The sequence below is a fragment of the Macrosteles quadrilineatus genome, unplaced genomic scaffold, assembly GCF_028750875.1.
Source record: "Macrosteles quadrilineatus isolate MER2022 unplaced genomic scaffold, UCM_ALF_1.0 Scaffold_9__3_contigs__length_116548681, whole genome shotgun sequence".
In the NCBI taxonomy this organism is placed as follows: Eukaryota; Metazoa; Arthropoda; class Insecta; order Hemiptera; family Cicadellidae; genus Macrosteles; species Macrosteles quadrilineatus.
Genome location: NW_026542602.1, coordinates 25,694,587 through 25,708,558, shown reverse-complemented (window position 1 = coordinate 25,708,558; position 13,972 = coordinate 25,694,587). Strand labels below are relative to the sequence as shown.

Below are 13,972 nucleotides of genomic sequence, written 5' to 3'. Positions count from 1 at the left end.
AACAAAGCAATTACCAACCAACAACTTTAATTTATTTTCTTGTTTTAATTGGATTCGCAGTGGGTCGTAAAATGTGCAGTATTTTTTTTTTTTTTTTTTTTTTTTTGTAAATCACTATGTTTCAATACATCTTAGCATGATTGTTTTTAGTATTTGGCTAAGCAAGAATATTCCGATCTAGGCTACGTTGTAGAATGTTCTTTACAACTGTGTATCCCAAAACATCTGCCTTTTACACTAGTCACATAAAATCTTAATTGTTATAAAGATCGACAGTGTAGAACTTAAACCATTATTTTGGTAAACCATTGAGTGGAAGTTAAATATAGCTTTCCCTATTTTAAAAGTAATATAAAAATAAATGGCATGTTTTTTCTTCTTCCTTTTTGTTTTCTCTTTGCGTATTTCCGTAAGCAATGTGATGTTGGTATATACAAGCTGTGACATAACTCTATAACTTTCATGACAACCTTATACTACTTCGTGGTTTGTGAGAGGATGCGTCACATACTCCTCTTGTTTCTTAAATTATGTTTTTACGTTCACATCTTTTTGTATGGTTTCAGTTATTATAATTTCTTTGTTAATGACACTTCCTGTTTATTAATGTAGGTTAAATACGTGGTAGAAAGATGTAATGCTGTAGGGAATATTTTTCCATAGCACATAGTCTTGAGAGGTGCTACAACATGAGGTCAGATGAAAGATCATTTTTCTTGCAGTTTCAATATGTATGTTTCAGTCCTGCGTAATAGTCTTCCTTGCTGAATTGTTGTTTTTTTGTTGAAAAATAATATGCATCTTTTGTGTGGTTGACTTTTATGTATGCGTTTCAATATCTTTGAGTGAAAATATTGTCCTCAAGAATAATTTGTATCCAATAAAACCATGTGAATAGTATTTTTTATCACGTTTCTTGGTACATGTATTTATGAGTTTCACTCCATGTAAACTGTTGCAAGAAGTCGACGTAATTAGAGGTACCTGTTTCCTGTAACCTCTTGCTCTTGACTTTCTCTTCTCTTTAGTATGCTCGCAGGAGCCTGGGACGATTCTCTCGTAAGATAAGACTGGTCTCCCCATCTGTAAATCCAAACTTATACGTTTAAAATGTCACTTACATCTCAGCTGACCCACGACTTTCATCAGGTGTGGTGTTGGTGGAAGCAATAAAGGTTTCTATGCATGTATCAATTCTTTACTTTGTGGAATCCATTGTATATCGTGCATTCTTATAGTATATTTTCGCTGTGTATAATTATATAAATTTTAGAATATTTTCGTCATGTAAATCACCAGTGAAGGTTTAATTTTCTTTTACCTCTCTAGACAATAATAGATTGAATCCAACTAAATATCTTGTTTTGTTGTGCGACTAAAGCAAAGCTTTCAATACTGCTTAAAAAGAGGCCTTGTTTTGCCCATTCCATTTCTCTATTTAAACCTGCATTTTCCAGTCAAGCATGGCCTTCGTTCTGTTTGTAGGACTTTTAATAAAGTAAGAGAAATCCACGCCTTCTCCCTTGGTGAAAATTACCGAAACATGGATTGTTGGCTTCAGCCTATGACATTGCAGCCTAGATCTGCACATGGTTGCTAAGATGACAAATTAAAAAAAAATCTCAACCTAAATGTAAACATACTTTTAATGACATATATTTTTTTATGAAAGATTTTTAAAGTTTGTAGTAGTCATTTAATATTTTCCCTATATTGAAATAGCTTTACCTATGGCAAAACCAGTTGTTAAAATAAAGATCAATACATTATAATGGTAAGAATACCCTTTGGGAGGGAACACTATAATGTGGTAGAAACTATAAAAACTATGTACTCACTACGAGCCTACCTTGAAGTGTAACCTTCGTCTTTGCTACTCCTCCTCGTGCTAGTACCGCTCCCAGAATCCCTTGCCTGTTGAGATCTTGCCAGAAGAGGACCAATGTCTGTCTTCTCCATGGGCTTAGTCACCGTCTTCGTCTTATCGTCTGATTCCTCTTCGGACTCTGACTCTTCACTTTCAGAACTCTCCTCGCTGCTTTCCTCTTCCTCATCCTCTTCTACCTTGGCTGCCGGAGTCGGAGCTGTAGGAGTTGTTGGGGTTGATGGAGTGCTGGAGGTCCCAACACTTGCCCTGTTAGCTGTTCAACATAACATAACTTGTAAAATTTGTTGTATAATAAGGTATAACACCCATTGGCCAAGGAGATAAGTGGACATTTCGTCCCGCCTTAAAGCTGGAGCAGTTTCAAAATGAAAACGGGCATTGTTGAAATAAGCCAAAAAAATAATACCTTGATATCAAATACCGATTTCAATTTGATCCTAAAACCAAGTAGAGTTGACTGGACCTTTGCAAACTATGAGTATTTCTACTATTATTTAAAATTTGAGTACCAAAAATTAGGGAAGGAAATATAATATCAGTTGTAAACTCTACGAGTAACTAATTCAAATATTTGAGTAGACATTGACTACTGCTAGCTGGTTCATGTAGATGAGACGTCTACTACAGTATAGTAAATAGTGAACATAATGCTAATTATATTATAAAGATAAAGATATTCTTAATTATTTAAAATTAATTTGTTCAATCACACACAAGTAATAAAATAGAATAGTTAATTATTTAAGACTGTATACAAGCACACAATGACCAACTAGAAAAATAATTGACTACAATTATCCTTGTTTTATTCCTCCATTGGTATAGGGGATCTAATTCCGTCCACATATGTTAAATCTCCCCTATTTAATTCCAACAATAATTGATTTTACGTTCCCTATCGGTTGATATAACATTCTTACACAACCAAATAGTATTATATTCTTTGCAACGTAACAAATAATAAAAACATATTTAAAATATTGTTAAATAAATACATCACGTTTTAAATAATAGCGAGACTCATAATATGAAAGCTTCAGGTGACTGTGACAACGATTATTTTCACCTTATGTAGGATTATTATACATTCACATAAATAATTAATAGTCTACTATTCATTTAGTTTATTAATGCCAGTTTTCTAGTTTTGCTAGTTGTTGTTATAGCAAAATAGGAATATGTCAATATTTATTCTATATCTTAGGGCTTTCATTTTCCCAGATATGTTTGCCCCCAAGACGCATTTGAACTTTCGGGGTGTATATATATTAGGCTACACGTCAACTATGGCACTTTCTGACCTCATAATTAATAACAATGTTTTCTTAATCAACATTTTACAATAATTGCATAATGCGATTATAAAAGATGTTTAATTATTTAATCTTGCGTGCGACATCACAGTTTCATGTATAAATTATATGTTTACCATTAATTTATTTTGATTGCTTAGTGATATCGAGCTCATTAGTTAAAAAAATAGTACTATTTTATAGGCCGTAACTTATGATTATGAAATTTTATGTTTGGTTTTAATGTATTTACAAATTTTAAAATCATCATAAATATTATAATTTTGATTTTAAATAAATCTTAAAGCTGAATTTGTATTTAAACCTGAATCTAAATGATTTTACAAATTTAACATAAAAACATTGTAGATATAAGATTGCAATTTTTTTTAATTGTCAAAAACTTTCCCCTTGTATCAGGTGTAACACGCAATTAACTTTTGCTTTGACCCTGGCAATGTAAAGAACCTTTTTTGTTCACGTTTGGAAGTATAATTAGTAATATTGACGCTGAGGCAAAACTGAGACCTTATTTAGCATTCGCAATGGCGATGGTTTAAAATATATTTATTACATGCATTGAAAATTGCAAAACTCAAACTCCTGGATAGGTGGTAGATATTTATCACCTTTGTTTATGGATGTCACAACAATCTTATACATAGTTGTATAACTATATCGCTTTTAATAAATTTTCACTTTATATGAATCTACTAATTAAAATTTTCCTTCATAGAATTAACATATTTCCTATGATTACCAATGAGAGATGTACATTGTTTGATAACAATAATGGTAATATATGTATCTACTTAATTATAAGTTCGAGGTCAACGTCTATGTCAAATAGGGCGTTGTATAAATTAATGACCAAACAGTATGTATATTTGTACAAAGTGAAATGTTAAATTGGGCATTAAATAATAAATGGTTTGAAAAAATCCTGTGGATACCCACAAAAATGTATATATTTAAAAGATTAAACTAATGCTGAAAAGTTGAATCATATAAATATTCGTAAAAAATAAAATATAGTTAAACCTTAATGTTTTACTACTATTTATATCCTATATCTAATATATTATATATTGTATACAGTGTGTAAATTAAGTATGGAAACAAATCTGTATTTTTAAAACCGAAATAGATAGAAATATTCTATTTGTGGCAATAATAGTTAACAAAGATTCCGCAATTTTTCACATGAAAAATATTTTTTTACCCCCCTAACAGGGTAGGTGGTAGGGGGTGACTTATTTTTTTCAAATAGCAACCCCTATTGAGTGACCCCTCATTTTGAAGGGTTTGTCAAAAGAAACACAATGACGCAAATCCGAGGTGAATATCTCACTCCTAGCTAACATGGCGGATATTCCAAAATGGGCTTTTTTTTACAAAAATTAAATTTTTCATTACCCACCATTTAGGCTAGGGGTGAAATATCTACCTCGGGTTTGCGTCATTCTTTTTCTTTTAACAAACCCTTCAAAATGAGGGGTCACTCAATAGGGGTTGTTGTTGAAAAAAATAAGTCACTCCCACCCCCTACCCTGTTAAAGGGGTTGAAAAAATATTGTTGATTAAAAAAATTGCGGAACCTATGTCAACAATCAATTCCACAAACAGAATATTTCTATCTATTTCGGTTTTAAAAATACAGATTTCTTTCCATTATTTGTGAAATTGGTGCTTTTCACGTACAATAAATCAAATTTTTGAATATCCGCCATTTGGGCTAGGAGTGAGATATTCACCTCGGATTTGCGTCATTGTGTTTCTTTTGGCAAACTCTTCAAAATGAGGGGTCACTCAATAGGGGTTGCTATTTGAAAAAAATAAGTCACCCCCTACCACCTACCCTGTTAGGGGGGTAAAAAAATATTTTTCATGTGAAAAATTGCGGAATCTTTGTTAACTATTATTGCCACAAATAGAATATTTCTATCTATTTCGGTTTTAAAAATACAGATTTGTTTCCATACTTAATTTACACACTGTATACTCCTGTTTCGCGTACCACAAATCACATATCAACAAACAGTTTTTTTTTTTTTAGAATACCTTTTTGGTAATGTTTGTGTTTGGGTGTACTAGAATTATTTCAAGAAAATATTGAAAATTAGTAACAAAATTACTAGAGATTATAATTTAGACATGTAACTTGATACCTTAAGCTTAAAATTAAAAATACAAAACAAAAATTAGTAAATTAAACATTTTTTCTGCACGCTTTATGTACAATGAGTGTTTTATTCGGTTGTGAAATCAAACCCTGTAGTATGTAAAAAACGCAAAACCATAATTAATCATCTTCAAAAAACGCAGGGTTAAGTTGCGTTGTTACAAAAGTGCAGTAGTTTTTAAGCGTGTGCATGTTATTTTTTGTAAAATCTTTTACCACTTGTGGTGGGGGGATTTATTACCCCTAGGCTACCCCCCCTCAGTAGCCTGGAGCTTGGTTTGGTGGTGTTATAAGCGCCCCTCCTCGTCACCTAAGCCAAAATCCAAATTTTATTTACAAACTTACAAAATTATCTAATCACTTATCGACAGTAAGTAATTTAATCGAACTTTAACTAGTTTGTTCCATCAAATATCATTTAGAAATGGTACTTAATATGCACATCAAGAGCTTGTTAATTAGTTTAATTCTTAAATCAAATGTTACAACTGTACTGGAGATGACTAATATTTCAGTGATATTAAGAAAAATCTATTCTTAGCAATAAAAGCTGTTGAAAAAATTAAAAAGTGAGTATAAAATCAAGTAATGTATTAAATAAAACCGTTAACTTTGTTAGAACAGAATTTATGGTATGTTAGATTAATTTCGGAATTTATTTGTTTGATTAAACATCCATTTCTCCAAGTGGGTATCATTTTACGTTTCACTGGCTTCGGTTCCGCTTAACTAGAGATTAATTTTCCCTTTGTTTGACAAATCGTTTGTTTAATTTTTGTGACAACCGAACCAATCACCAATTAACGGGCTTACAAATATAACGAGTCGACACAGGGGTGGAGAACTAAAAACAGACCGGATTAGTCGATAATTGCAGCTGGCTTAACCTGAGGCTGCGTGTGTTTGTACCACGTTAATTATACCTTTACAAGCTAACTTGCTGATTACAATGTAAACAGGTTTCTGGAATTATACTAGTGTTATAAGTCATTTTGCTCTTTCAGTATTAAAATGTGAGTTTACTTATTATTTGGCATTAATTCTTCCAACGAATTAATCACATTTCGTCTGTAGTAGTGGGGGTTGTGCGCTTATGGAAAACCCCTTATCTACCTCATCATGGCAAACCTCATCTATGCTAATATTTTTGAGGAATTCTTTTAAGGTACCATCCTTCCTCATGCAAGAAGGTGTCTGTAGGTTTGGTTTTCGTTTAACACTGAAGTTTTAAGCCCCGTTCTGATGAATTTTATGACTAGTTCGGTACAAAACCTAAAATGCAGGTTTTGTTGAATATTCAATGGGGAGGTATCATAAATCCTCGGTAATTTGTAAAGTTAAATGCAGCTCAAAACTAATTATATCTATTAAAAAAAGTCTGTAAAAATCAAATGGATTTTAACACAAATAAATGTATATGATAGGTATAATAAATTCACAGTATCTCAAGACAACATATCGGTTGGTGTATGCTGATGCTAGTCTAGGGGATAGTGCTTTGGAGTTTAATTTGAAAGAAATACTCCTCACGACAATGGTTTATTATTTCAAAATTTGTAATATTTTTGTACACAAACCCATTAATGAAACTATTAAAAAACACATGAATATGAAAGCAGGTTAAATTGATTTTCATCAGTAATATCACTCATTATAATACCTGTAGTCAGATAAGAAGACAAAGTTGTATTTTCTAGAGGCTTCCAGTTATATTATCTGGTGACACTTTTATATTGCGCTCATTTGGCCTGGCTTGGCAAGTGTTGGGACCGAAATAAATGGGCAAAAACAGGTCAGAGAGTAGGTCAATTGGATTGTCAATATCACTGCCACAATAGCCAAGGTCCAGGGGAGAGATACATTTAGATCCCTCTTGACACTTCCATCAGGGCTGTGTAATGTGTTTTATTTGTTAGGAACGTTATTGGGCTGAATTTGTAGGTCGAATAAAACACTGACAAAAAGAGGTTGGAACAAATTAGTTTTGGATTTTTGTTGTACAATACTTACGTGTATCTCAACATAATAACAATGAGTTATCGCATTTTAATAGATTTTTCCCGGGAAGTGGTTATATACCATTCCCATATGTAAGTTAAGATTGATAATTTGGATGATGGTTTGTGTTTTTGTGGTGTACAAATCGAAATAGAAAAAAACAGAATTTGCTATTTTAATTTGTTTTAGATTTTGATGACAGATCATGTTATTTGAAGGATTGCTGAAAAAAGATTCCTTTAACATTTTATAGAAAATATCGAACTGACGTAAGTAAAAATTGTTGCTCATTTCCCCTAAACATAAATTTATGAATAATTGTGTACTAATTTATTATCTTCGGCTGATTTTGGGCACTGATAATGATTTCTTTTAGGAACTTGCATACCTAACGACAGGATTGGATTCTGGATCTAAAAGCGTTATAGAAACCTATTGAACTGTACCACAATAAGCAACGGACATACTCCTTTAACTTTATTGTACTGATTGTTTGTGTTTACATGAAGTAGTTATTTAATCTAAGAAATAGAATAAACATAAAAGTAGCTGTGTGAAATAAATTGTAGGCCCAATAACATTTGTGAAAGATCATTCCTACTTAACAGTACCTACTTTACCATTGGACGGTTATATTAGATTAGTTTTACAACAGATTATGATAACATTAACACTGTGTCAAGCAAGCTTTAAATCAAGCAGAATTCAGATGTGCTTCACTCTTGCCTCAAACATATATTTCCATAGCCACTAGATAAAAAATTACCACACTTATATGGTTACAATGTTAGTTAACACTTAAATCTTGAAGTTTATTTGCATTTCACACTTGTTCACAAAGGTTTGATTTCGACACGAATTAGTTGGAACTTTCTCAAATAACTTCACCCAGTAGGTCTTTGTGGCAATAAATGTACATAATAGAAAAAAAGGGTATCACACGATAATAATTTTAAGAAGCTTGGTATAAGCTGTCAACCATGATAACTTATAAATTCGTAGACATTTAATAACGAAAAGTTAGTAGCAAAGACTTATTGTAACCTTAATATCATATCGCTTTTTATGGCCTCAATATCACTCCTGCCGTTGGTACATGGGTCTGATTACTAATAAATTCTATACTTCAGGGTTCCCACTGAAGAAAACCCGCAGATAATAAAAAACTATACTTCAAAAGAGTAATTTACTTCACTTTAGTCTCAACAAAAAAAATTTTTGTTTACAAATACGAATTTTCAAAATGTTAAAATAATTATTTCTGACAAAGAAAATATTGGTTTTTGATGGATGTCCACATCGGAAATTTTAGCAAGCATCTAGATCAAGAGACTAATACCATTGATGTTGTAGACTGTCCCGAAGATGCAAAACATCCAAAACATTTGTCTGCACAGTTATTCATCACATACCATTACAGAACAGTATACTTTTACCTCTGGAGCCTACCTTCTAGGTTATTATTATTAATTTATTTACAATCAAACGTGAAGTTAACGAGAAAGTCCCGTTTCCGTACCTCGTTTGAGAAAACGGCTGACGAAAGGCTTTTTAGGTTCTGGCTCCTTCGGGTCGGAATGAAGGAGAAATCTCCTTTTCACTTCCTCAGTGGAGAAGACCGCGCCCGTGTGTTGGAGGCGAGGGCTGGCAGGGGCTGGAGCGGGGGTGGGTGCAGCGGGGGCAGCTCTGGAGGCGGCGAGGGGACACGTTACAAGAATCAGGGGCGGCTGGGGTCCTGAGCCAGGGCGAGGTTAAAGTTTGCAGGCAGAGGATAGCATACAGGGTTAGTGTGGCAAACCTCAGATGGGTTCAATTTTAAAACTAAAAAGTATTAGTTTACATTGTAGCGTCCATTTAGTGAAATTTTTAGAATATTTTGAAAACTGTTGAAAAAAATATAAGACCCCAACCATCGGGTATCTTATTCCAAAACGTTGTATTTTCCAAGCAGAATACAAGAGAATAGCGTTTCCAAGCAATAATTTTAATAAAATTCTCTCTTAAAGACAAAATTTGAGAAATATAAAAACAAATACAGGGTTATTTAAATAAGTATCGGGTCTAGTTCACTGTAGCCTCAATCCCCTCCTCTGTTATTTTGAATGTAGGGTGTATTTTCCTAGCTGAATTTTAATAACAGTTTACTTTGAGTTGTCTCCACTAAAATGGTTTTAAGACTTTGTTACTGGAAATTTTAATTAAATCAAATGATTAACGTGCGAAAATCTTTGTCATATAGCCTATCAAACTGTACTATTGACTAATGGATACAGAAGTAAATACCTCATTTGTATAAACCATCTTTAGGTAATTTTTAATTCATAAAACGTGTGATATAATTACATAAAAAATAAAGATATAACTCCAACTATTTTAAGTTGAATAATTGAATAATAATAAGTTATAGTTGAATAATAATAAGTTTTAGTTGAATAATTTCAAGCTCATAAAATATGACCTTGACCTGTCTAGGTTTCATCTAGACAGGAGGTAGAATTTATTTCGGCTGTTGAAGCATGAAGTTGTACATAGTTGAATAAGCCACACAGAGTATGTAGGCTGTTAAAATGATATTTTATGTTTTTGAGGATTGATTTGGGATAAAAGATATTGTAGTTCCCCCCCCCCCCCCCTCACTCAGATGTATGTGACAGTGGTCAGTGATTAATGATTTCGTTACTACTGCATTTGAAAAAAATCGTACCAAGTTTTGACAAACCTGCCTAGGTCTTTCGGTTTTAATTCGACAGCACATTTAAAATAAAAATAAAAACTCGTTGAGGTTTACCAAGTAGATTCTCACTTGCATGAACATTTCTACAAACCTTTCAAATTAATCCTAGTAAAACAAATATTTGCAGTGAAATTGGTGTAATTTTCAGTACACAATTCAGAGGTTTCGCACAATTTAGTAATGTTTAAATTTTAATTTGCATCATAAAGCTGCAGGGAAACAATACATAAATGTTCTTGCAAGTGAATGATTTAAGTTATAAAAGCTATAACACGGGAGGTAGATGTTAGCTTTGGTACTTATGTGCTCCTACTCAAGTTAGTCAAAGTTACTAATGATTAGTAAAGTTTGCAAGGTAGATATTGTAGATAAAGGAAGTTCTGTATTTTGTAATACCTTAGTCTTCTGAGTTTAATGAGTTTTCGGTGTATTTGTTTTCTTTTAAGTATGTAAAATTTAAAAACGGACATAAACCATGTTTTTGATTTAAAAATATGGTATACAGTATATAATTATCCTTTAGTTTTTTGTGTGTAGGAATTTTAGATACAATTATATATATATATATACACATTGCTGTTGATAAAAGTTACGTCAGCAAATAATATCATATTAATCAAGGTTAGGAAATTGCCAGGCTTTGCTTTACTGAGGTCACTTAATTTACACATTATCCATTTCTGTATAACATGAAAGTGGCCTCATAATGACAGCCACTTTGACCATTAATGGTCTCATAGATTAAATCAACAACGCTCTTCATTTTTATTTCAATAGATTATTCCAACTCAAATGAAATGTAAAAATTTAAATCGGTAGAAAAAGGTTAATTTGTTTAGTTTGGTAAAACTAAGAGTACGTTATAATGCTCGGTCAAGTAAACAATCATCCAAATTTCAAGTGATATAATGTTATGTGGTTTATGTATGGATTCATTTTGTGCTTACACAATAGGTACCTAGAGCAGTAAAATAACTGATCAATTTGTAAGTATATTTTAGAAATTTAAGTGTATTTTTTGTATAAAATGAATATAATTCAAATGATAAATCACAGGGCAAGGGTTCTAAAATTCAAATTTATAAAAACGAACACAATATAACAAAACATCAAGGTGCAGACTGCACAGTACAATGCTTACGTAATTTGATCCTCTTACTTCCATGAGGTAACCGAAATGTAGCTTTTGTCAGGAAATCCCGACATAAGTCGCTCAACAAATGGATAACTCATAATGCAGAGTAACTACAACAGAATCATCAACTAAGGACATGCAGTTGCAATTTCTACTGCATAACCAGATGATAAGCTAAACGCTTGCGTAATACCTGTAGTGGTGACTTCAGAGGAAGTGGAAGACCGCCTGGAACCGGAAGTAGGCGTGGTCTTGGCTGCAACAGAAGTCTTTCTTTGGGTTTGCTGTAAGGAGCTTACAGAGGATCCATCATCTGAGTCTGCTTCACTTGACATTACCTATTGCAGAGGATAGCACATTATATTAACATAGCAGGTCGTGAATCAGGCAAATGTTTTATCAAATTTTATACTCAATGTTGGTATTGAGGTAGTCTACATCTCAAACAATATTCAAACCACATGTTTACATTAAAAATCAGCATACTTCATGAAAATCTTTGCAAATATCTTGTACCTTGTTTATGAGGAGTTGTCTTCAAATATAAGGAATTAAGTAAGCGTCTTTGTTGAAATCGAAAGAAAAATACAGTGTGTACGATTATACATACGAGTATACATGTAAAAAATGGTAGCTATTAATTTATATCAGTATTAGGTATGTAAACATACCTTATGTGATTCAAACATATTTAGCACGTATTTTACAAATAAAAGGTTAAATAGGCTGTAGTACTGTCGGTCATGACTCATCTTTGCCGGCTAAACCACTCACGCTACCGTATCAGTATTATAATTGGACAATTTTTTGTTTTGTTTTTTTGTTAAATGTTTTCGTTTTTGTGATTTGTGTATTTTACTACTCTTCCCAGTTATGAGGAGGATTTGGAGTATGTTTTAACTTGAAAATGAACCTTTAGGCTAGAAACCCGAGTCGCTGACCTAAATACGGATCACCAAATTGTACTAAAGGTATTTAATCTTTAATTTATGTAATTCAACCAATGTTTCATAAATTATATTTGTTAAATGAAAAAAATATTTTTAATGATTCATCTCCAATAATAACAAAAATATGGTTATCCGGGTAACATTTGAGTTGAGGTATTTTTGTACGTTTTAGTATAAAGTTTCTTTGAAGAGTGATAAATGTAAATGGTATTCTAAATATATTGAGGGATGCAATTATTCTATTCCTTGAGTAAATTTTGTAAGCATTTCACACACAAGATGTAGTCTAAACATTACTTTTCTGTCCTACCTCCTGTGATGGCTTCCTGGTGGTGGGTTCTGAAGACGGTGTTGACCTAGAAGACCCTGACGTCGGTGAAGACGCTTGTTGACGGTCCTCTCTCTCTTCTTCCGATCGTCCCTTCAAGGCAGACACCCTATCTGCTGCAGGACGAACCGGTTCAGGAGCTGAAGATGCCGGTTCCCCAGGTGCGTTCTTCATCAACCTTTTGATCTTAGTCACTTCATCTTCCTCACTTATCTGTCGCTGAGCTGCAGCCACCGGTCTCTTTGGTGGTTGGAACTTTTGAACTGGTGGTGCGGCAGGTGGGGGAGGTTTGTCCTTTTTTGTCTCAGAGTCTTGCAGCCTCTTCATTACTCTAGGAGAGTCGTAGAGTCTGGTAATTCCACTGAGTGGTCCTTTGGCTACATCCTCGGTGTCAAGGACACGTTCTCTTTCTTTCTGTTGTGTGTGACTTCCTTCGGTGAATCTGACAGATCTTCCTCCAGACGTATCATCATCTGAGTCACCGGCGGCGTGGCGGTTCATCCTGGCCCTGATCCTAGATCTTGCTGTGGATCGGTTTCCTTCGTCATAGGGAGAATCGTAATCTCCACCATAGTCTCCCCTGTCTCTATTTCTGCCGTATCTTCCACCTTCGTATTGGTCACCAGTATTTCTAGCTGCAGGTCTTTCCCCGAATTTTCTTCCACCCAAGGGCGACACTCTGCCTGATTCAGACCCCTCGTAGCCCCTGTCGTACTGTTCTTGTTGTCTGTACTGCGAGGCCAACCTATGGTCACTCTTAGATCTCATCAGGCCTGGCCCAGGAGGTTGTAACATACCCCCTCCACTCTGGTTGGATGATTGGTTACCAGTAAATTGATGGGGCATGTTAATAGACAGGTCTCCATAACCAGCCACATGCAGGACTAGTTGGTTGGGGTCGTGTGCCATGATGAATCTTGCTTTTCTCGTGTAATCTCCAGTCTCAGCTTCGAAGTTTCTTACAAACTCGACAGTCTTTAGAAAAATCTCTTTGGCGTCCATCAATTCACAATCGTCCCACTCTATCTCCTCCGACTGCATATGCTTATCAGCTAGATCACAGTTTGCCTGTATGTTGGAAATTTCTGTTTCTAAATTGTCCTTTAACGTATTGAGGTTTTTCAGTTCTGTTGACAAATACCTGTCAATTTCTCCACGTAAAAACTCGGTTCGATCCTTGAGTGCTTTGTTTAGTCTTCTGTAGATTTCGTCTACTTCGTCTGACACAGAGGTACAGTTAGTTTGTAACGCAAGCATGTTCTTCTCTACGACTGCAAGTAGGTCTTGTAGTCGGTGAAGACCTCTCCGGACCTTGAAACATGATATTGTTGGATATAAATTGAATTTAAGAACATAAAATTAAGTTATAAGCATATATTAATTAAGAAATCTGCATTATATGTGTTATATATCAGCTTTCTCTACGTACATTTTAACTTACTTATTATATTCATCAAACGGTTCA

The 13,972-nt window shown here is 33.7% G+C and overlaps 1 protein-coding gene across 8 annotated transcripts in view; it reads right to left on the bottom strand.

Annotated features, from left to right (window-relative positions):
- LOC129002096 (RING finger protein nhl-1-like) overlaps positions 1–13,972 on the bottom strand; it is a 187,218-nt gene that overhangs the window by 17,358 nt on the left and 155,888 nt on the right. For 4 of the 8 annotated variants that reach the window (XM_054429631.1, XM_054429638.1, XM_054429634.1 and 1 more), the window contains 5 exons: positions 12,490–13,818; positions 11,423–11,567; positions 8,880–9,095; positions 1,850–2,141; positions 985–1,083 (listed from right to left, as the gene is read on the bottom strand). In XM_054429631.1, the coding sequence (XP_054285606.1) occupies positions 985–1,083; positions 1,850–2,141; positions 8,880–9,095; positions 11,423–11,567; positions 12,490–13,818 (2,081 nt within the window). The remainder of the gene's footprint in view (positions 1–984; positions 1,084–1,849; positions 2,142–8,879; positions 9,096–11,422; positions 11,568–12,489; positions 13,819–13,972) is intronic. The other 4 variants (XM_054429633.1, XM_054429636.1, XM_054429639.1 and 1 more) reach the window with 2 other exon arrangements.